The following is a 22,938-nucleotide window of genomic DNA, read 5'->3' on the forward strand; positions in this document are numbered from 1 at the left end:
AACAAGGTGCAGGGCTGGATGAACACAGCAGGCCAAGCAGCGGCTGCTTGGCCTGCTGTGTTCATCCAGCCCTGCACCTTGTTGTCTCGGATTCTCCAGCATCTGCAGTTCCTACTATCTCTGATTCGGGAATACAAGGAAGGTAGTTTTAGAATCATGCTTTGAATTGTTTTAAGAATTAATTATTTCTGAGGGAGAAATGATTTTCTGAAAACAAAAGCGGTGATTTTCCAACTCAGAACACCTCATCCATGAACATAACATATAACTGAAGACTATTGCTAATAGTCTGGAAGGCAATAGATATAAAGCAAAGTATGACAGGCTGTCTTGAGAGAGAGCCAAGGTATTATTTTGAACATTTGAAAGGATTTAGAGAAAATTCCCATTGAAAGAGTTACATAAATTTCAGTTGCTGCTGTTTGTATATGATTATAGACATTGGACTAATGAGTCAAATCATTAGCAAGGGAAAAGAAAAGAAAGAGCGAAGTAGTTAGCTTGTTAAGAAGTGATTATGGCAAGTGGCATTGTGTTACACAAGTATCAGGTAATGACCATCTCAAACAAGAAAGAATCTAATTATTGCCCCTTGACATTCAATGGCATTACTATCATTAAATTCTCAACTATTAAGATTTTGTGGACAAGCAGTGACTAGAAACTGAACTAGTTTAGTCATATAAATGCTGTGTCTACAAGGTGAGGAAATCTGCAACAAATAACTTGCCTCTTGGCTCCGAAATGCCTCACAACCGTCCACAAGGCACAAGTCAAGAGTGTGATGGAATACTACTCTCTTGCCTGAATGAGTCCAGCTCCAGCAACACTCAAGAAACTTGAAGCCATCCAGAACAAAGCAGCCCGCTTCATTCACACCAAATTCACAAACATTCACTGCTTCCACTACTGATGCTCAGTAGCAGCAGTACGTACCAGCTACAAGAAGCACAGCAGAAATTTATCAAAGCTCCTCACACAGCATCTTCCAAATCCATGACTGTTACCATCTCGAAGGACAAGAACAGCAAACAGCTGGGAACATCACCACCACAAGATCCCTCCCAAACCACTCACCATCCTGATTTGGAAACATATCGCTATTCCTTCAATGTCCCTGAATCGAAATCCTGGAACTCCCTCCCGAACAGGTGAGATCACAGATGGAATATTGTGTGCAGTTCTGGTTCCACACTTTTGGAAGGATGTGATTGCACTAGAAAGAATGTAGAGGAGATTCACCAGGCTGTTGCCTGGGATGGAAAGTCTCCGGTATGAGGAGAGACTGGATAGCCTCGGTTTGCTTTCCCTGCAGCAGTGGAGGCGGATGGGAAATCTGATGGAGGGATACAGAATTATGGGATGTATAGATACGGTGAATCTCATCCCCATGGCAGACATATCTAATTACAGAGGGTATAAGTTTAAGATGAGGAATAAGTGGTTTAGAGGAGATCTGCGAAAATGTTTTTTCACCCAGAGGGTGGTAGATATATGGAATGTGCTGCCTGAACATTTGGTGGAGGCAGGTACTCTTGCAACATTCAAGAGACATCTGGATGAGTACTTAAAATGCCGATGCATAGTTGGCTATGGACCAAGTGCAGTTAAATGGGATTAGTGTAGTTTGGCATTTGTGGTCAGCATAGACGTAGTGGGCTGAAGGGCCTGTTTCTAAGCTGTATGATTCTATAGGAACAACCACTCCCCATGAATGAATTTTTAAAAAATCTTCATTACCAGGACTCTTAGGTTGATTAGTTATTCCTCAGTGGTAACACTCTTGCCTGTAAGTCTGAAGATTGTGTGTTCCAGTTTCATTTTGAGATTTGAGTACAACATTCAGATTGACGCTCAAATTGGGATTGCTGCGCTGTCAGAGGTGCTATCTTTCAAATGGAACATTAAGCCAAGGCCTCTTAAGTGGATGGAGCAGATTTCATATTACCATTTTTAAGAGGGACAGGGATTTCTTCCCGAATTGTTAAATTATATGGTCATTTTGCCATAAGGAGAAGGCAAGGTCCTGGGCCTCTTTTTAGGTAATGAAGCCAGGCAAGTGGTTGCAGTATCAGAGGGGCAGCATTTTGCAGACAGCAATCATAACTCCATTAGATTCAAGACTGTTATGCAAAAGGACAAGGGCAAGCCTGAAATCAAAATTCTAACCTGAGGGAAGGCTGGTTTTAATAAGATTAGATATAACTTGGACAGAGTGGACTGGGAGCAGATACTTTAAGGTAAATAATAACCGAAAGAACTGAGAATGCTGTAAATCAGGAACAAAAACAGAAGTTGCTGGAAGCTCAGCAGGTCTGGGAGCATCTGTGAAGAAAAAAAATCAGAGTTAATGCTTAAGGGTCACCGGACATGAAACATTAACTCTGATTTTTTCTTCACAGATGCTCCCAGACCTGCTGAGCTTCCATCAATTTCTGCTTTTGTACTTTAAGGTAAATATGCATCAGAGCAGTGGGATGCTTTCAGGAATGAAATAAGGAGATTACAGGGTCAACACTTTCCCATAAAGTTAAACGGTGGGACCAACAAATCCAATGAACGCTGGATATTGAGGCATATACAGGATTGAATGAAGAGAAAGGGGGAGGCTTATGGAAGACGCTGAGCGCTCAAGAAGAAGCCCTAACGGATTATAGCATGTACATAAGAGAACTTAAAAAGAAAATTAGGAGAGCAAAATGGAGGGTGTATGAAAGGATAATGACAAACAAAATAAAGGAATATCCTAAGCTATTTTATAAGTGCATTAAGGGTAAAATGATAACTGGAGAAAGAGTAGGGCCCATTAAGAATGACAGTGGTAATTTCTGCACAGAGCCAGAGGACAAATGTAGGGTTGTAAATAAATGCTTTGTGTTGGTATTCACTAGTGAGAGGAATGTTGTGGTTATAGAAATTAGGAAGAAGGGCTGTGATGTAATTAAATAAATTAGCATAGACAGACAGGAGATTCTGAGTGGTCCGACCGACTCACAAGTAGATGAAATGTATCCTAGGCTGTTGTGTCAGGAAAGGGAGAAAATAACCGGGGCTCTGACAATAAATTTCAATTCCTCTGTAGCCATAGGAGAGGTGCCAGAGGAGTGGAGGACAGCCAATGTGGTACAATTATTCAAGAAGAGAGCAAGGGATAAACCAGGAAACTACAGGCCAATTGGTAGCAGGGAAACTATTCAAAGCAATTCTGAGGGACAGAATGAATCTGTACTTAGCGATGCAATGATTAATCAAGAACAGTGGCATGGTTTTGTTAAGGGGAGGTCATGACTAATCAACATGATTGAATTATTTGAAGAGTTGACCAGGTATGTAGATAAGGGCAATGCATATGACATACTCTATGTCGACTTCAGCAAGGCTTTCAATAAGGTCCCACATGGGAGCTGATAGCGAAGGTAAGAACTCATGGGATCCAAGGAAATTTGGCTCATAGGATCCAAAATTGGCTGAGTGGCAGGAAGCAGAAGGTGATGATTGAGGGTTCTTTTTGTGACTGGAATCCTGTGTCCAGTCAGGTTCCACTGGGACAGAGTTGAGGCCCTGTTGTTTGTGGTATATATAATTGATTTAGACTTGAATGTAAGGGTATGATCAGCAAGATCATGGGTGATATTGAAATTCTTACAGTGGTAAATGGTGAGGAGGATGACTAAATTACAGGAGCATATAGACAAGCTGGTCAGATGGGCTGATCAGCGGCAAATGGAATTCAATCTGGATAAATGTGAGATGATACACTTGGGCAAGACAAACATGGCAAGGGAATACATAATAAATGCTAGGTCCCTGAGAATCACCGAGGATCAAAGAAACCTTGGTGTGCACGCCCACCAGTCTCTTAAGGTACCAGATAGATAAGTAAAGTGGTTAAGAAAGCGTATAGGATACTTGTCCTTATTAATCAAGGTATACAGTTTGACAGTGGGGACGTTATGCTGGAACTGCATAAGACATTAGTTAGGCTACAGCCAGAGTATTGTGTCCTGGAATTCACATTTTTGGAGGGATGTGATTGCACTAGAGAGGAAGTTGGGGAGATTTACCAGGTTGTTGCTTGGGCTGGACAGTTTAAAAAATGGATTAGATAGACTGGGGATGTTTTTCTTGGAACAGAGGAGACTGAGGGGCAACATGATTGAGATGTATAAAATAATGAGGGACAAAGATAGGATAGTTGGGAAGGAACTTTTCCTCTTAATTAAGGGATCAATGACTGGGAGCACAGACTTAAGATAAGGTGCAGCAGGGAAAAAAAAAGTCACCCAGGGGAATCTGGAACTTACTGCTTGTAAGAATGGAAGAGGCAGAAACTCTAATTAATTTGGACAAGTATTTTGATGTGCACTTGCGATGCCAAGGATACAAGGCTACGGGCCAAGCGCTGGAAAATTGCATTAGAACAGATAAGTGCATATTTTTGACTTTTGCAGACTCAGTGGTCAAAGGGCCTTTTACTGTGCTGTAGACCTCTATCACTGACACATTGCTGTTTGTGGAAACTTTCTCTGTACAAATTTTCCTTCATTTCACTCATGAATACAATTCAAAAGCAGTTGGCTGTGATCGAGTTTGGGGTGTGCTGGGGTTGTAAGATGCACCATATGAAAGCAAGGTCCTTCTTTTTTCACTTAACATCCTGAGGCAGGCAGACTGCAAACAATAACTCTTTTAAATTTTGTTTTAGTGTTTCAGTACTGTAACTACTAATTGCCATTCAGTAAAACGTTAGGTGCTACTTTTTCATTGATTTATCTTGTTTTTATTTAAATTGTATATTACACAATGTGTCTTAACTAAGCAGCAAGTTACACTGTTAATGTTGTTATCAGGATTTACTACCCAAAACCTTTAAAAGTTCTGGACTTACGTTGCAGCAAATTCTTCACTTAGCTGTGCAGCATTCAAATAATAGCCCAAGAGCTCTTGTGGCATTGTGGTAGTATCCTTACCTTTTCGGCTAGAAGATCTGAGTTCAAGTATCATAACATGTCTGAATGGGCTGATTTGTAAACAAAATCTACAAAGGATGGGCTTCATGAGAAGGGGATGTGATTTTTATTTGAGGAGACAAATTAGCTATGCTTAATTTTCATCTTGACAATGCCCCACAATTGCAGGACATTGACATTTTGACACTTTATGTGTTTGCTCACAAGCAAAAACGATGCCAACTTTTTTAATAGCAAAGTTGTCTCATATGATAAGACAATATGTATAACTCAAAATAAAAATAAAGCACTGTGGACCCTGGAATTCCAAAACAAAAACAGAAAGTGCTGGTGTAATTCAGCAGGTCTGGCCGCATTTGTGAAGAGAGAAACTAAATTAATATTTTGAGTTCAGTATGACTCTTCTTTGAAACACCAAATCTGAGAGAAGCTTGATGATCGCTGTCACCATCCAAAGCCGAAGAGTGCATTCTGATTCAGCTCTCAATACACCTTCACAACCTGACTCCCCTTCAATGGCAGCATTCTGTAACATAAAACAATGGCTTGCCACATGGTAGTCAACAGTGTTAAGCATCTCCTGGTGTGGTTTAGACTAGGTGATGACATGATAGTTGATGGGGTTAAGTTCGTAAGGGTTAAAGCTTTAGTTAGTAATAAGTGAAACAAGAATTAGCAAACAAGGCATCCAGGCTTGAAAAGTTAGTAGCTATAAAAGGCCTTGGGTGTGGAACGCACAATGCCTACAAAGATGATGCGAAACAAAGATAATATGAGACATGTGGATATTAAATATGGAAATTGTGATATGCATGCAGTAATCTGTACAAAGCTTGAAGAAGTTCAGTAATTTGGCAGAGCAAGCCTTAACTGTTAACTGAGTGTATGAAACAAACAATTGTTATCTGTTCTCTTGGAGTTCTCTATCAATTGTCAAGTGCCACTAACAACACAGTTTCTGCCACATTTGCTGCAGAGGAAGAAGGTGGACTGGAAATTCGCAGAATTTGCTGGTCTCTGCTTTCTTTGGCCCCGTTACTAGGCCAATTAAGTATTTCCTTTCTTCTCAACTCTTCCAGTGTCCTTCTAAACAGTCAGCCACGAAAAGTTGCGCGCAGTGACAAATGTCTCACAATTGTAAGGCTCACCGTCTACCGTCTTCATAATTTGTTTAGAGATATGTTAGTAGTGAATATGTGGACTCCCAGGAGGTTGTGAGACTGTGGCTACTTCACATTATAGAAGGTATAGGTCTGTCAACCATTTGATGAACATGGCCAAGCCAGTGCAGATGCTTAGCAATGAATGTATAATCAAGGAATTTGTACTCACTCCAGAAACTCTGACTGACCGACCTTATCCTGTCATGGGATAATTCTGAGATTTTCTTCCATCTAGTGTATGTTTTCTAGGTATCTCTGCTATGGAGAAGTTCACTGAGGATGCAGGCTTGATGAACTCAAGAAGTTGACATCCTCATTCAGGCTGTGACTGTTCTTCATTCACTTACTCAGCTTTCTGGTTGCATTGTGGATTATATGGTAGAATTCTATCCATTTGGGAGGCGTGGGTTTGATTTCTTCTCAATGGAATTAAGTTATCACTCTTTAGTCTGATTGCCAGTGATCTCTGTTACATGAGCATTTTGGGTCTGGGGCTATTATCTTCAACCGCATTTCACAGCAAAACTGTGCAATTCTAGGGGTTTTGGAGGTTGGGGTTAGGGTATTAGAGTTGAACAAAACAATGCACCATAGAAACAAAGAACTAATCTAAATAAATTATGGTCTCTCAATGACTATCCATTCTACAGACTGAAGAAAGCAGGAGGTCATCCTGCCTATCATTTGGAACCTGTCATTTTTGCAGCCCCATCTAATTCATTGGATGACCACAGGACAATTTCAGTGTCAATGTGTAACATCTAATTCAAACCCGTGTGACCATTTATGGTTAGACTATTTATTTGGATATAAATTTTGTCTAAAGTGGGTTTTTCCAAGCACACATTGATGTGTAGTCAGCCCACCATCCAATAGGAAGAAATGTTTTACAAGGTTGATGGTGAAGAAAACAAAACACAGAAAAGACCATAGTGAATATAAACAACACTTGGTGAAATTTTTGGATGAAACTGAAATAGAGAGTGGTACGTGCAGCTAGATGAAGATGGACAGGCTGAAGGGAAAGGTGGCATACATGCGCGCAGGAGCTGCTGGGGGGCGCTGGCGAGCAGCGAGGCGCCGGCGCCGGAGGCGAAGGGAGACAGGCCCCAGGCCCCAGGGCGGAGCCAGGCTGCCTGAAAGCTGCTAGTGAGCACCTGGGCCCAAACTCCTGGGACCGGGGCCAGAACCGCGGACGGTGCCGACCGGCATGCTGTCTGCCGGGTTTGTGATGTGGAGTGAGAGACGGGCGGTGTGAGAGTCAGAGCCCAGGCCGATCTCGGTGCGAGAGGGAGCTGGAAGACGGGGCTTGGGGGAAGAAAATGGCGGGGAGCTGCACCAACTTGACGGCGGCATCGGCGGCGGCGGCCGCCGGGGAGATCATCCAGCTCAACGTGGGCGGTACCAGGTAAACAAGGAGCCCCGGGCTGGTACTGACTGGCAGCTGAGTGCTGCCTGAGGGCTCACACAGCCATTAGGACCAGGTCCCTTTGGGCTCAGCATCTCCCCTCTCCTGCTGTCTATGACTGGACTGTCACTCAGTAATTTATCATCCTAACCCTCCTCTTTCTCATTTCGGTCCTCAGTTAAACTTTCACCGTGTGCCAATGGGTGACATAAGTCCCCCAAGGGTGCTTCACTCTGGGTGGTGACCACTAGTCCGCCGTTCATATAAGTCTGCAAACCTCTGACCATTGAAGGACCCTGTCAACATCATTGCTTTGGTGGGGTGGTGTGGTATTGCGAGGATTAAAGGTCGATACGAAAACAAAGTTGCTGGAAAAGCTCAGCAGGTCTGGCAGCATCTGTGGTGGAGAAAACAGAGTTAACGTTTCGGGTCCGGTGACCCTTCCTCAGAACTTAAAGGTCGATTATTGGTTCTCTGCAATTTTATGGTTTGCTAACGAGTTCAACATTGTGGTGTCTGACATCACTGAACGACAGCAACTCGACTTAATCTTCAAAATTAAGTTGAACGAAGCAACTGTGCATCAGTCGGACAAAGAAGTGGCCGGATCTCTGAACTAAAGAGATATTTATTCAACAGTCCTAATTACTAAAAGTCATGGTTAGATAGCCCTTTGAACTGTTACAGTCATAGCGAAGTTACATACACAGTGCTTTTAGGATGAGTTCCAGGTCTCTGCTCCAGTAGCAATGAAGGAATAATAATATTTTTCAAGTCAGAATGGTGTATGGCTTTGCAGTGGTAGTTTTGAAATCCCTTGTAACTATTATTTTTCTGTGTAACCTATTCATTTAATTGTGATTTTTTTTTTGGCACAGCTGTACAAGATGGTATCTTAAAGGAGGTAACTTGTGCATGACTTGTGTGGCGGTTTGTGGCCATGTCTTTTTAGATGATCGAGGTCATTAGAGAGGGGTAACATAAGTTCCACAGAGAAATATTTTGAGCAGACATGAGAAATGATAAAGGCAAAAAGTCATTTGCCCCCTAACAATAGCAACACAGTAAAGTGGAATGTAAGGGAAGAAATCTTATCAGAAAGGCATGGCCATTATCATTAGAGTTTTAAATGTACACGTATATTGGAAAAATCAGATCGGCAAAGATAGCATAGATGATTTCATAAAATGTTTTGAGATTAGTTCCAGAACGTGCTGTTTGAGGAAACAATCAGAGAGATTAAAACACTGGGGTGTTGAGCAATGAGATAGGATTAGTTAATGATCTCATAGTGTTGGTGCCTCTGGGGAGCAGCAACCATAATGTGATTTAACTTAATTTGCAGGAAGGAATGGATCTGAATCTCCTAAGATTAAAAATGGGCAATTATGAGGGCAGGAATGCAGAGCTAACTAAAGTGAATTGGCAAATTAGGTTTAAAAATAGGTTAATAGCAATGTATTAGAATCATAAAATCCTACAGTCTGGAAGCAGGCCATTCAGTCCATTGAGTCCACACCGACCCTCTGAAGAGCATCCCACTGAGACCCACCCCCCCATCCTATCCCTGTAACCCTGCAATTTTCCATGGCTAATTCACCTAGCCTTCCCATCCCAGGGCACTTTGGGCAATTTAACATGGCCGATCCACCTAACCTGTACATCTTTTGGATTGTGGGAGGAAACCCACAGGACACGGGGAGAATGTTTACACTCTACACAGTCACCTGAGGCTGGAATCAAACCTGGTTTCCTGGTGCTGTGAGGCAACATTACTAACCACTGAGCCACCATATCGCCCCCTAGCAGACATTCAAGGAGATATTTCAAAATACGCAGATATATTCGAAAGAGTAAGGAAATTTAAAGTTTTTGAGGAGATGCGTAGCTTGGGTTGTGGTGATGTTGTAGACATGCTCGTGGAGCAGGTGGGTTTGGTTGCAAATGTTTCGTCACCCTGTTAGGTAACATTGTTAGTCACAAAAGAAGAAGGGAACAACAACCGACTACCGTTCCTGGACATAATGGTAGAACGCAAAAACAACAGGGAGCTCCAGACTAGCGTATATGGAAAGACCACACATACGGACCAAATACTCAATTAAACTAGCATCCACCCTAACGCCCACAAACGGAGCTGCATCAGGGCACTATTTAAATAAGCCACAACACATTGCAGCAATCTGGAACTACGCAAAGCAGAACAGGAACACTTATACGGGGTCTTCAAAAGAAATGGATACCGAAAAAGCACAATCTGCCCAAGGGAGACACAACATGACCAGACGCACTAATCACCCTACCGTACATCAAGGACATTTCAGAGATGACCACGAGACTACTCAGACCCCTAGGTATCAAAGTAACCCACAAACCGGCAACCATCCTACAACAGCTACTGACAAACGTAAAGGATCCTATGCCCAAAACCAGTAAAACTGGGGTTATATACAAAATACCATGCAAGGACTGAGAGAAACATTATGTAGGCTAAACCGGAAGAAAATTGGCTATATGGATACATGAACACCAACTAGCCACTAAGGGACACAACCAATTTCTCACTTGTCTCACAACACATAGACAATGAGAGACACAAATTCAACTGGGACAACACATCAATAATCACACAAGCCAAACAGAGATTTGCCAGGGAATTCCTGGAGGCTTGATATTCCGACCGGAACTCCATCAACAAACACATTGAATTAGACCCTGTGTACAAACCAGAAGTAATACCAATCGCTCCAGCAAACTGCGGCACGTAAATAACAAGCGGGACAGAACACCCATGCTTCACCGGAGGCGCACTGACGATGTTACCTAGCAGGGTGATGAAATGTTTGCAACCAAACACACCGGCTCGGTGAGCATATCTGCAAGGAAATTTCCAAGGACTCACCGTCTGCAGTTAGTAGCAGAAAACGGCAAAAATAAGGACAAACTAAATACAAGAGAAAGCTAGCGAGACTACTGAAAGAGATAGTAAGAGTTTCTGTAAATAATTTTTAAAAGTGTTAACAAAGTTAACTATAGGTCCTATAGAAAGTGAGTCTGGAGAATTAATAATGGAAAATAAGGAGATTGCAGATGAGCTGAACAGGGTATTTTGTGTCAGTCTTTACTATAGAGAATACAAGTAACGATCCAGAAGCAGCCAAAAACCAGGAAATAGGAGCAGGAGCTCAGAAAAATCACAATCACTAAAGTGGTACTGAGTAAATATTTGGAGCTGTGGGCTGACAAATGCCTAGATCATGATGATGGATTTAACGCTATAGTCTTAACAAAAAAATAGTAATTGCTGGAAAAGCTCAGCAGGTCTGGCAGCATCAGTAAGTAGAAATCAGTTAACACTTTGGGTTGAGTGACCCTTCCTCATAGATGCTGCCAGGTAGAGCTTTTCCAGTAATTCCTATTTTTCTGTCTGACTGACAGCACCCGCAGTTCTTTGGTTTTTATTTTAAAAACAAAAGTGGCAAATAAATTTGATGCATTGATTTAATTTCCAGAAGTTTCTTGATTTTGGAAATATCCCATTAGATTGAAAAATTGTTAAACGTAGCTCCTTGATTCAAAAGGGAAGGAGACAGAAAAATGGAAAATGCAGCCTGTTAGACTATCTGCAATAGGGAAAATGGTAGAAGCAGTTATGCAGGATGTTATAGCAGGGCACTTGGATAAGTTCAGTTAATCAGACAATATTAACTTGGTTTGGTGAAGGAGAAGTCCTGTTTCATCAGTCAGAGTTCTTTGTGGATGTAATATAAGCCTAGTGTAAAAGTGGGACTGTTGGATTTTCAGAAGGCATTTTGAATAATGCCACATCAAAGATTATTGATGAAAGTAAAGTCTCAGCGTAGGGGGTAGCATGTTGGCATTGATAGAAGAGGGCCAACAGGAAATGATAAGTGGGGATAAATGGGCCTTTTTCAGTTTGGCAAGATATAATGAGTGGTGTGCTACAGTGCTTAGTCCAGGAACATTAGCTGATTGCAATTTATATAAATGACTTGGGCGAAGCGACAGAAAGTGTTCTTGCCAAATTTTCAGATGACACAAAGACGGGTAGGAAAGTAAGTTGTGAAAAGATATGATACTCCAAAAAGTTAAACTTTAAATGAGTGGACAAAGATCTGGCAAACGGAGTACAATGTGGGAAAATCTAAAATTGTCTATTCTGGGGGAAGAATTTTAAAGCATATTACAGTTGGTGAGAGATTGCAGAACTGAGATGCAGGGGCATCTGGGTGTCCTACTATTGAGTATACAGGTACAATAAGTAATTAGGAAAGCTAATAGAATGTTGTTATTTATTCCTAGGGGAATTGAATACAATGATTGAGAGGTTTTGCATCAATTACACAGGGTTCTGGTGGGGCCACATTTGGAGTACTGTACGCAGTATTGGTCACCTTTTAGGAAGGACGTACGTGCTTTGGAGGCAGTTCAAACAAGATTTAGTAGACCAATGCCAAGAATGGGCAAGTTGTCTTATGAAGAAAGGTTAGACAAGTTAGGCTTGTATCTTCTGAAGTTTAGAAGATTAAGAGGTGACTTGATTAGACATAAAATCATGAGGACTCTTGACTGGGTAAAGATGGAGAGAATGTTTCTTGTAGGAGAATCTAGAACTTTAAAAATCAGTGTGTACCCATTTAAAACATTGGATTTAGGAATTCTTTTTCTAAAAATGTGATGGAAGCAGAGCACTTGAATATATTTAAGACAAAGATGGATAGATTCTTTTTAAGCGAGGATTAAAAAGTTATAATTGATAGGCAAGAATGCACATTTGAGATTACATGCTGATCAGCCATGATCTTATTAAACTGCAGAGCAGGCTTAAAGGCCTGTTGTGCTCCTTGTTCACATATTCATATCTGTTTGTATGGTTTGGAGAGTGTTGTTTAAAAGAGCCATAATGAGATGCTGCAGTGCATCTTGTAAATGATATGCACTGCAACATTGGTAATAGAGAGTGAATGTTCAATATGGTAGATGGGGTGCATTGACCTGACTAGTGTGTTACTGTGGGGAATGGCTGAATCCCTCTGATAATTAAACTAAAACACAAGCACCAATCTGTTATGACAAGAGTAGGGGTTCCCATTTAATAATGACCCCCGAAACACCCAGAGAAGCTCTTCTTTCCCCTCGTAATCTGTTGAGAGTGGTTAAAAGAAAGAAAATCCTTGATCTCCACTTTACAGGTAACAAGAAACAATTTATTTATTTAACTCAACCATGAACAAATTAACAAAATTACTAACAATCTGACAATTCCCCCTTACGCTACTAACTACTCCCGAACTGGTCTAAATTCTCCTGGAATGTTGTTTAAATAAAGACAAATCTCACTAATATAAACACCATTAATAAAAAGGAATAAATTATAATTTAACCTCTAGAATGTTCACACTGACTGTCTTCTGGAATATTCTGTTGTCTCCGGCCACTTCCGTTAATTCTGCTGCCCGGGATGTTTTATCTCTATAATTTCTTCAGTGAGGACTTTGAGCTAAAATACCGTGGTACCTTTGACTAATTAGGTGGGCTTTTTCTGATAGCTGATTGGTGCTAACTCTGGCAGGTGGTGGATGGCTCTCTTTCAGATGGCAATTTGTTCTCCCTGATTTTCCAAATGCCCTTGTCTTGTACACCCGTAATGACATAATCAAATTCTTATAATATGATTGGTTTCAGGTTGTCAACACCATCAGATTTAAATTCAGTTGGCTTTCTTTATCCAGGTGTTTGTTTAAATTAATCGCTCAAGTGCAAATTCATTGTCACAACATCAAAACAAGACTGTTGTTTTTTCTGCCACTTGTAAGGCTTTTTTTTGATACGCTTGTTTCGCTTTTTGAGACTCTCTACTGGCAACTTCAGCTGCTGCTCACAGACATAATTTTTCCTTAAAATTCCAAAGTACAGACAAAGCACAATCTCTTAAAGGAGCCACACATTTTAGCTTCTTGCCTTCCATTTCACAATTACTGTCAGCAACTTCATAACAAGTGTCAAGCTTCTTGTGTGTGGCTGAAGCTGTGTGCATCAAACTAGTTGGGGAAAGTTCCATCTCTGTTCTGACTTGTGCCTTTAGGTGGTGTTAAGGCTTTATTTTAGGGAGTTAGAAGTTGAGTCACTTGCTGTATAATACTCATCTGTTGACAGGATCCTTGATCTTGTAGATGTGGTATTTATATGGCTGGGTCAGTTGAGCTTTCTTTCACCAGTACTGCTATAGCTGACAAATCTCAGTCTTTTTAGACAATAATAAACCTCATAGAAGAGGGATCTTAATTTAGATTTTACTAAAGCTTCTGATACAGAGCCACATCGGATGTTTTTCCAGCAGAATGAAATCCATGTCAGTATACTTCTAAAATGGGTCTCATTACCTGAAATAATGGAAGAGAAGAATGCTTGTAAACTAAGTTGGATCAACATAAAAAAAGGTTACTGGTGAGATGCTGCTGGAAGTGGGATAGAAACAAAAATCTCTTGGTATTTGATAATAAACAAGAGTTTACCAGACAAACTGAAGAGTTGATCTCCTTAAGGCATCTCTTATTTGTTAATGGTACTGTTACTTATTTGATGGCCCTTGGTGTTCTTTTGATACAAGTCATCTTCATATTGGAAAGTTAATGATGATATGGTACTGCGCTACACTGCAGAATATTTTTGAGTTACAGGAACAATCAGTTTAGGTTTTATTTAGAATAATGTTCTCATTATGTCAATGTATCGATGCATCATCATGTTGAATGTAGAGAAAATGCAGTGATTTGAATGATGACAGTGCCACAATAGTGTGTGGAACAGCAAATTATTTTTAATAATATTTTCAAGGAGTTGGATTTCACAATTGCTTAGATATTAGGTGTTCGTTCTGGAACACCATTTCACACCCTCTCTATTGTTTCCTTCTCATTCGTCAACATGCTGTATAAGTTCTGGGTCAAATGAATTTGGCTGTTTTCCATCCAGTTCACCAAGGGATAAATCAAAGGATAAAGTTATAAAATTGGGCAATAATTGATCTTACGCGGATGCTATGGGATGGCTTGTATGGGAAAAGGACAAAAGGTACTTATCTGCCTGAAGCCTAATCTCAGAAGAGAGAGCTTTACAAGTCACCTAACGGTGCAATACGTGGTGACACTGGGTGACTTGCCTTGCAAGAATTCTGTTGCCAAATTCATATAATTTTTGTGCTGAAACTGAAGTTAAGTCATTACTTTAATGGAACATTTTAGTAAACATTCTCATTATAACAACGTTCTCATTGGAACATTTTCAATTAGACAACACTATATTCAGTACATGAGCTGAACCTGTTAAAAAGTGTGTACTGTTGTATCAGTCAGTACATACTGTGTAGCTTGGCATTAACGCTGAGTTATTGGAAATCATTTCATGTAACTGTAAGCAGTGTCTAGAACATTTTTGATCAGAAGTTTTTTCATATCTTTTGAATATGACTGAATGTGTTTTGAAACTGTGGGCTGCCACCACTGACTTGCTTCAGTGTATCTACTTGCCTTGACTCGTTAGACATATCATAATTATGAAAGATTTAAAAATGTTAAATGGGCACATATTGATTGTAGTACAGTACAATGTGTTCAGAACGCACTGTTGCAATAGTGCTATCTGACTAGTTTAACATCTCTATCCACTCTAATAGTGTTTCCTAGGCACTTTCCCGTTATGACATTATTTTAGTACTTGAAAATTCCAATGACCTCATACCTGTGAGGCTGGATTTGGTGAGAAGTGAGAGTTTTTAAGTAGTGCCACCTTTCCAAGACAGGATTCAGAACGACAGGGTAGGTAATTAAGCCATACCTATTCGATAGCCTAAAACCTGTTAGATTTAAAGAGGCTCCACTGCTGTCATTGCTTCCTTCCATTCAGTTTTGTCTTACTGTTTGGGAGATTACAGCCTATAAACTTGAATGTAGATGACTCTGCAGTTTGCTATCGGTGATAGCCAAGAATTGTCCACTGGGAGAAGTTTTTTTCTGCCCCACTTGCCAAACTAAACTGAGGTTCTGTTCCTAACCCCTTGTGTCCCAGAGACTTATGCATCTGCTGAATCATTCTAGAGCACTGGAGAGATACTGTTCATTAAATTGTAGATATTAAATTGCAAGTTGTACTCTGGTTTGATACCTGCTATTTCTGAATAATATTGTTGAGCCAGGAGGCCTGGTTTTTAATCCCACCTGCTCCAGAGGTGCATCATAGCACACCTGAACAGGTTGATTAAATATACCTGAATGACATTGTTAGTTGTTTGTCATGTCTGGCTGGTGAAATAAAATAGTGTGGCTCCATACTTAACAATAGGATATTCTGTTGATGCTAAAAAAGCAGCTAATAGAGCTAACAAGGTGTGGACCTGGATGAACATAGCAGGTCAGGCAGAATCAGAGGAGCAGGAATGCTGACGTTTCGGGTCTGGACCCTTCATCAGAAATGGGGGAGGGGAAGGGGGCTCTGAAATAAATAGGGGGGAGGCGATTATAGAAGACGGACAGGTCAAGGAGGCAGGGATGAAGCCAGTACAGGTGAGTGTAGGTAGGGAGTTGGGATGGGGGTTGGTCAGTGAGGAGGATGGGGCGTGTAGGTGGGAGGGAAGATGGACAGGTCAAGGAGGCGGGGATGAAGCCAGTAGGTAGGAAGTGGGGGTGGGGGTTGGTCAGGGAGGTGGGAGGAGTGGATAGGTGGGAGAAAAGACGGTCGGGTCTTTACTGGCTTCATCCCCACCTCCTTGACCTGTCCGTCTTCTCTTCATCTATCTGCTCCTCTATCCACCTTCTATCATCGCTTTCCCCTTTCTCTATTTATTTCGGAGCCCCCTTTCCCTCCCCCATTTCTGAAGAAGGGTCCAAACCCGAAACGTCAGCTTTCCTGCTCCTCTGATGCTGCCCGGCCTGCTGTGTTCATTCAGTTCCACGCCTTGTTATCTCAGACTCCAGCATCGGCAGTTCCTACTATCTCTGAGCTAATGGAGCTGCTGTGAAGCCAAAGTATAGTTACTCTGCTTCTTCAATTTGTACTTGCCTAAGTTAATTTTAGATATTTATGCAGCCAGTTTATTCAACATTGTTTCTATCCATTCTAACTTTCGAGTCAATGCAAATGACGCTGGTTTGCCAATATATTAAAAGAGCATATTATGGACTATGACTGCAAATATGCAGTTTGTTGATATGGAACTTTTAAGAACGTTTATTGCACAATTTCCTATCTGTAGGTTTCTGGCAATCAGTTTGCACACTATAATATTGTAACATTGTCATGGTCAATTTTTTGCTTTCAGTGACCGATGACATACGTTTATTATGAAATCCTAAAAGATATAAAACTGTAACAAAACAATGTATCTGTTAGCTTCCACTATCACCATCTGCCCTTTCCACACAGTGTTCACAAAGTATCAGCCAAACCGTAATCTCAGTTGTTTGAACAAAATGAGTAGGACACAAATGAAATGTCTAAGCGTTCATAGAATGATCCAGTGATCTGAGTAGACAGTGTCATTTGTCTGTCTGTCTACTCACTGGTTCTTTACTCACTGGTTCTTTTATTAAGGGGAATGACTAAAATTAAGACACATGTGCGCCTTGACTTTTAATCCAGGGTTAGAAATCTGACACTTGCATCATTTCCAGGCCTTAACTACTCCTACATCTATGATGCACTCTGCAAATATAAATGCCCTGATTGGACTGAAGGCAAGCTGGGTCTCAATTAGTGGCACTGCCAAGAGGTAAGAGCTGTCTGCTGAGCATGATCATGAAAGGCAGATTGCAGCTATGACATGGTCTGCTTTTGCCTTGCAAAAGAGAAGAGAAAGGACATTGGAGTGTCAGTAGCCTCACTGCACAAGAGAAGTGGCCAGTGACTAAAAGCAACTGTGTTTGATCTGTCTCAAAATGCCTTAGTGGCTGCATTGTGACATTTCTCAAAACAAATTACTTAATAGTTCCCACATTGAACTCAACAGCTGTGCACTAATGTGAGCCAGACTGAGTTTGCATTTGAGATTTGAAAGGCAGCACATTCTTGGTTATCGGCCAGCACCCTACCCTACCCCATCCCACCCTACCTCACCACTACCACTGCATCACTACCCTGTCCTCACTGTCAATACCAGTGCATGCTGGAGGCGTCAGGCCACTGATGTAATATTTGGAAGTACTATTTTCAAATCGTGCCAGCTACTATTCTTGCCCTCTTGAACAATTGAAAATCCCAGCTATCACAAGATAACCAGATTTGTATTATTCCTTTTTGTAGAAATTTTAAACAAGATTGAAAAGCTGAACAGTTCATTATAGGGAATCTGGAAAGCTTTTTTTGCTTTTATAGATTGTTTGATGTATTCAATTTATTCTACATTACAAATGAAAACTTTTTTTTTAATGGTTGTAGATTCAGCACCTCAAGACAAACACTAATGTGGATTCCAGACTCCTTTTTCTCTAGGTAAGATTGAGTTTCAATATGTGATTTCTGCAATAGCAGAGGTATAGAGTATAACATTACAGTTTATAAAACACACATATAGAGTATATACTTTAATAAAAATAAAACTCTCTAAGTTGCAGTGTGTAAATGTAAGAATGATATAGAAAAGCAGCTTTAGCTTTGTTAAGATTCAAATTAAACTGTCTGATATGGTAAGATGTTCTTATTGGCAAACTGGAATGATATCTGAAGAAAGGGGGGAAAAAATGTTTTTCACTTGGGACCCATTTAAACTTCCCAAAACTGAAGATGATTTCACAACCGCTAAGTGAATCATTTTCCCAGGGAATGAGTTCCCTAAGGTTGGATTGGATCAACAATTACTCAAGTTTAGAATTGTATGTTGACAGTTCAGTAGCTGTTGTCTATTTAAAAATGGAAATTCCTGAAACTTCCCATAAGTAAAAGGAGTTTAAAATATTTGTGATTTTCTTTTTGTAGAGCTATATCTGCACACATTTGTAGTTGTTCATTTGTAGTGGGACCTTTCCACTTAGCTGTTGCATTCTCAATTAGCTCTGCAGTTACTGCTGTCATCCAGGGTACAACCTGGAATACTCAAAAGTGTATTGTTTGGGGTAAAAAAAATTCCTTTAACAAAATGGTTGAGGAAAGAAATGGCCAATTTGGAGTGGTGATAATGTTGTTATGCAAAGCATTTTAGTGCTGTTCCCAGCACTTAAATTTGCTTTCTTTGTTCACCTTCTGCATAAACCACCTCAGTATGGCACAAATACATTTTTTTTTCATTAATTGCAATTATGATGATTTAGATTGGAGAAAAGGGGACCACAAATCTGCCAGAATCTCCTTATGTTCAAAACTGTGTGGTGTTTTAATGGACAGTTTTGAAACAATAAACTTCACATTGTCTCAGCTTACAGGCAGAATACTGCAGATGCTGGAAATTTGACATTCAAACACTATGCTGGAAATATTTAGCAGATCTGGCAGCATCTGTGGGGAATTAAAATTTTTCAGGTCGATGTTTCAGTTCATTTCCTCTCTCCAGATACTGCCAGTGCTGAATATTTCTAGCTTTTTCTGTTTTTGTTTAATGCTAGATGTTTTCTTAGATAACATACAAAGAAAGTGCAGTTCCCAGCAATGATCTCTCGATAGTAATCAGTAATTACGTTTTTTTCATGCCAGATCTAGGACAGAATACTGACTATCGTTCCTTTCTAGCCAGGGACAGGACTGGCTTACTTTGACTTTCCTTCTGTGAACAACATTAATGCTTAACTTTTAGTCAGATTTTAAAAATTTAACAGCAGTCTGTGTCTTGTTTTTCAATATGCTGTGTTAAAAATATTTACTGTTAGTACTGTTGTGATTGTTAATCATTTGACAGTTACATTGTCATCATAACTTTTTTTGTGAAAAAATCATGTAACTATGTTACGAACTTAGTGAACTTCAAATTTAACTTGATGTTCTTGGGATGAAGTCCCATAATTCAACAAAAGCAGATAATCCTGCTGAAAATTATTTGAAGAGAGTGAGTTCATATTAGTTGCTAAGCATTCCTCATTTTTGTTCAACTGCTTTAATGCAGATTGGTAAGAATGAATTTGTTGCTTTATTGACATTAAGTCCGTCCTAATTTTGCTCTACTGGTAAATTTATTATGTTCAATTGTTTTGTTGGCTAACTTGAACTGTTGCAATAACCATATTTCTAGACTTCTGCAGTCCCAAGATTTGGAATTTCTTCCAGTGATTGGAATGGGACAGTTGTACAGTTTAAATCTTTTGTTTGTCTTAATGAATGCAGTTGCGTCTAGTAGGTATAATATCCTTTGCTAAGGACCAGTCTAAAATACACCATTAGAAATGGGTTCTAAAGAAGACTCATATTGGAACTTGAAAGAATATAAAATAAGATTAGGTTTGACTTACATTTTAGATAATGATCTTTTGTGAGAACTAGTTAAGATATGAAGCCAAAAATCTCTATTCATATCATACCTTTAAGGTAACAAAATGCTGCCACACCTGCTGCATTCATCCAGCACTTTGTTTTTATTTCCAGCACCTGCAGTATTTTGTCCAATTTGAATGCTCTTTGACTAAAAAAATTCAGTAACTGGGGGCAAGATTAGCTTGCACCTTGTTTTATTCCTGCCAAAAAAGGAGAAAAGTAACTGGTTAGTAGATTTGTATATTTTCCTCTCCTTTTAAGCTCGCCCGTGTCCCCTGTATGGGTCACAGTGACATCTCTTATCCTGCTTTGTAAAATAATGAAAGCCTGCACTTTTCACACTCCCAGCAGGTCTAAAGTCATAAATGTAGGTCTGTAACTCTCCTACCGATATTCAGTTCTAGTACTTAACCAGCATGATATGTCTACATTGAATACTGTATGATTGAGTCACTTAAGCTAAAACACCTATGGCCATCATTCAGCAGATACAGTGTACAATATTACTTAGATGAATTATATTGATATGACACTGCATTGATTGTTGTAAATGTCTTCAAATATAAATTGTCCTATGCCTACTGGAAATGAAAACTGCTAGAAATCCTCAACAGTTTAGGCAGCATCTGTGGAAAGAAAGTATGACTAGGTTTGGCTAATGATCTTTTGTGAGAACTGGTTAAGATATGACACCAAAAACCTCTATTCAGATCGTGTCTTTAAAGTAATGAAATGTCCATAGGTGCTTCTCACAAGCATTGTAAAGCAAGGTATGACGTTGAGCCATGTAAGGTGATATCAAGTCATGGGCGAGCATTTGGCCAAAAAGGCAGGATTAAAAATCTTCTTAAAGGAGGAAAGTCAGGTGGTGTAGAGGAGGAATTCCAGTCTTGAGGCAACTGAAAGCACAATTATCTATGGCTAGGCAATTTTATAATTGGAAATGTACAAGAGGAAAGAATTAGAGGAGAGCAGGTAATTCCAAGAAAGGGGATATAAGGATCATTTGGCCAAATAGGTGAATTTCAAGGTGTGTTACAGGAATGAGAGAGGGCTTTAAGGAGGGCCAGTGTAGCTAAGTGCATGGCTAATGATGTTGGAGGAACTATATTCAGGGATATGCAACATGACAAATTCCAAAATGATTTCCAAGGTTTTAAGAACTGGAGAATGCTGGAGGTGGAAGTTGATTGATTGAGGGATGGTGGACAGGCGGCAGCAGTGCCACAGGGGAATCTGCAAACCAGATATAAGTTTTTAAATCAAGATGTTTGACTGGGAGCCATTGTAGGTCAGAAGGCACAGTGTTGATTAGGGAACACTAGTTGCTGTGTGTTGGGAGCGGAGTTTTGGGGAGGGGGAGTGGGGGTCTTGGAGGGGGTCTGTAGAATGTGGACGACCAACCAAGAATATTTTGGAATAACCAAGTTCATAAGTATTAGGGTAAGAGTTTCAGCAACAGTGAGCTGAGACAGGGCTAATTTGAGCCATGTTCAGGAGGTGGAAGCGTGTGGTCTGGGTACTGGCACAAATGAGATTGCTCGTTCATCTCAGATTGCAAATGTCTAATATCTTTTGGTCCTAGCAAAGTATAATAGACCTAAATGTAAACCTAATGTGACCATTTCTAAATAGATGCTGCGAAACCAGCAGTGTTGCCATGATTTCCTGTTTTATTTTAAAGTTCCAGCATTTGTTATATTTTGCTTTTATTATAATTGGACCTTTTTAACTATTGCTTTTGTTTAAAAAGTGCATATACCAGGTGCATCAAACTGTATTTGTAATCTCCTATACGAAGTTCATCCTCTTTTATATAAACTAGCACATATTTTCCAAAATTGTGATGCAGTTTTCTGTCAAGAAAGGATTGACCTTCATCTAAATTCATTAATAACTACTTCTGTTCCAGCTTGCTGAGCGGGAGAATTTCAACACTACGGGATGAAACTGGAGCAGTAAGCTGATACTTTAATGTTTGATTTCTTTTGAAAGCAAAATGCTATTGTGGAATGTTCTTTAATTCCTTTGGGGGTGTGTAATGTACAAAGATGTGTCTGATTTATTTACTGGGAAATAACACATTTTAGTTACTTTAATTGGCAGAATTGCAAATACAGAAGTCATCACTGAAGCTTTTCTTCTGTTTGTATTCCTTAAAGATATTTTTCTTTTCCCAAAACTTGAGATTAACCTTAAGTTCCATCACTTAACTATTTACCACTAATATTTCTATTCCCAAGAACCTGACCACTACTTTGGAACTGATCAAGAACACTACGTGCCCAAGGTTAACTAAGCAAATTACTCTGGGCATTTGAACTTTGTACAAAGCAGTGTAACTTATTGTTCTGCTCAGTAATTTCTCTTGTTGGTATTTTCTATACAACAGAGACTCATGAATTATTATGTTATATATGGTTTCATTGTTGCATAAAATACCCTCTGAATCTCCTTTTTCCTGGATTAGTAATATATAATCCTTTTTATGGCTGCTGCTAATATTTCCATATCTAAATGATGTTCAGTTGAATTTTTCTACTACATTTACATACAGTCCTATTACAGAAGTTTCAAGCCTCATATATTTCAGCAAAACCAGAACCCCTTTCTGAACATTTTTAAAAGATTAAGGTGATTAAAATTGTGATATGTTACATTATGTGCAGGTTATTAAGTTTTATAATGTTGTAAGAACTTTTTAAATAAAAAAGCAATGATTGTGCTCGTTACACAACGATATCTGTATTGGAAGATTTCTTAGATGGCCGTTCCTTTTACTGTTATTAACTAACACAGTAGCTCCTGACATAGCGTGAAAGCCTTATTTGCTCATGAACATATTAAGGTAGTTATGTTATCAAAACTGGAACCACCAAGCCAATGTCTGGTTGCAGATGCTGTTGCAGTTAGCGTTCATGATTAT

The 22,938-nt window shown here is 39.8% G+C and overlaps 1 protein-coding gene across 2 annotated transcripts in view; it reads left to right on the top strand.

Moving 5' to 3' along the window:
- The first annotated feature begins 7,223 nt into the window (after positions 1–7,223).
- The window catches only part of kctd3 (potassium channel tetramerization domain containing 3), a 75,724-nt gene continuing 60,009 nt past the window's right edge, over positions 7,224–22,938 (top strand). For both annotated transcript variants that reach the window (XM_020510533.2, XM_048600811.1), the window contains exons 1-3: positions 7,224–7,541; positions 17,994–18,047; positions 21,925–21,970. In XM_020510533.2, coding sequence (XP_020366122.1) covers positions 7,456–7,541; positions 17,994–18,047; positions 21,925–21,970 — 186 coding nt within the window. In that variant the 5' untranslated portion in view covers positions 7,224–7,455. The remainder of the gene's footprint in view (positions 7,542–17,993; positions 18,048–21,924; positions 21,971–22,938) is intronic.

Source organism: Rhincodon typus, chromosome 9, assembly GCF_021869965.1.
Source record: "Rhincodon typus isolate 14 chromosome 9, sRhiTyp1.1, whole genome shotgun sequence".
NCBI lineage: Eukaryota > Metazoa > Chordata > Chondrichthyes > Orectolobiformes > Rhincodontidae > Rhincodon > Rhincodon typus.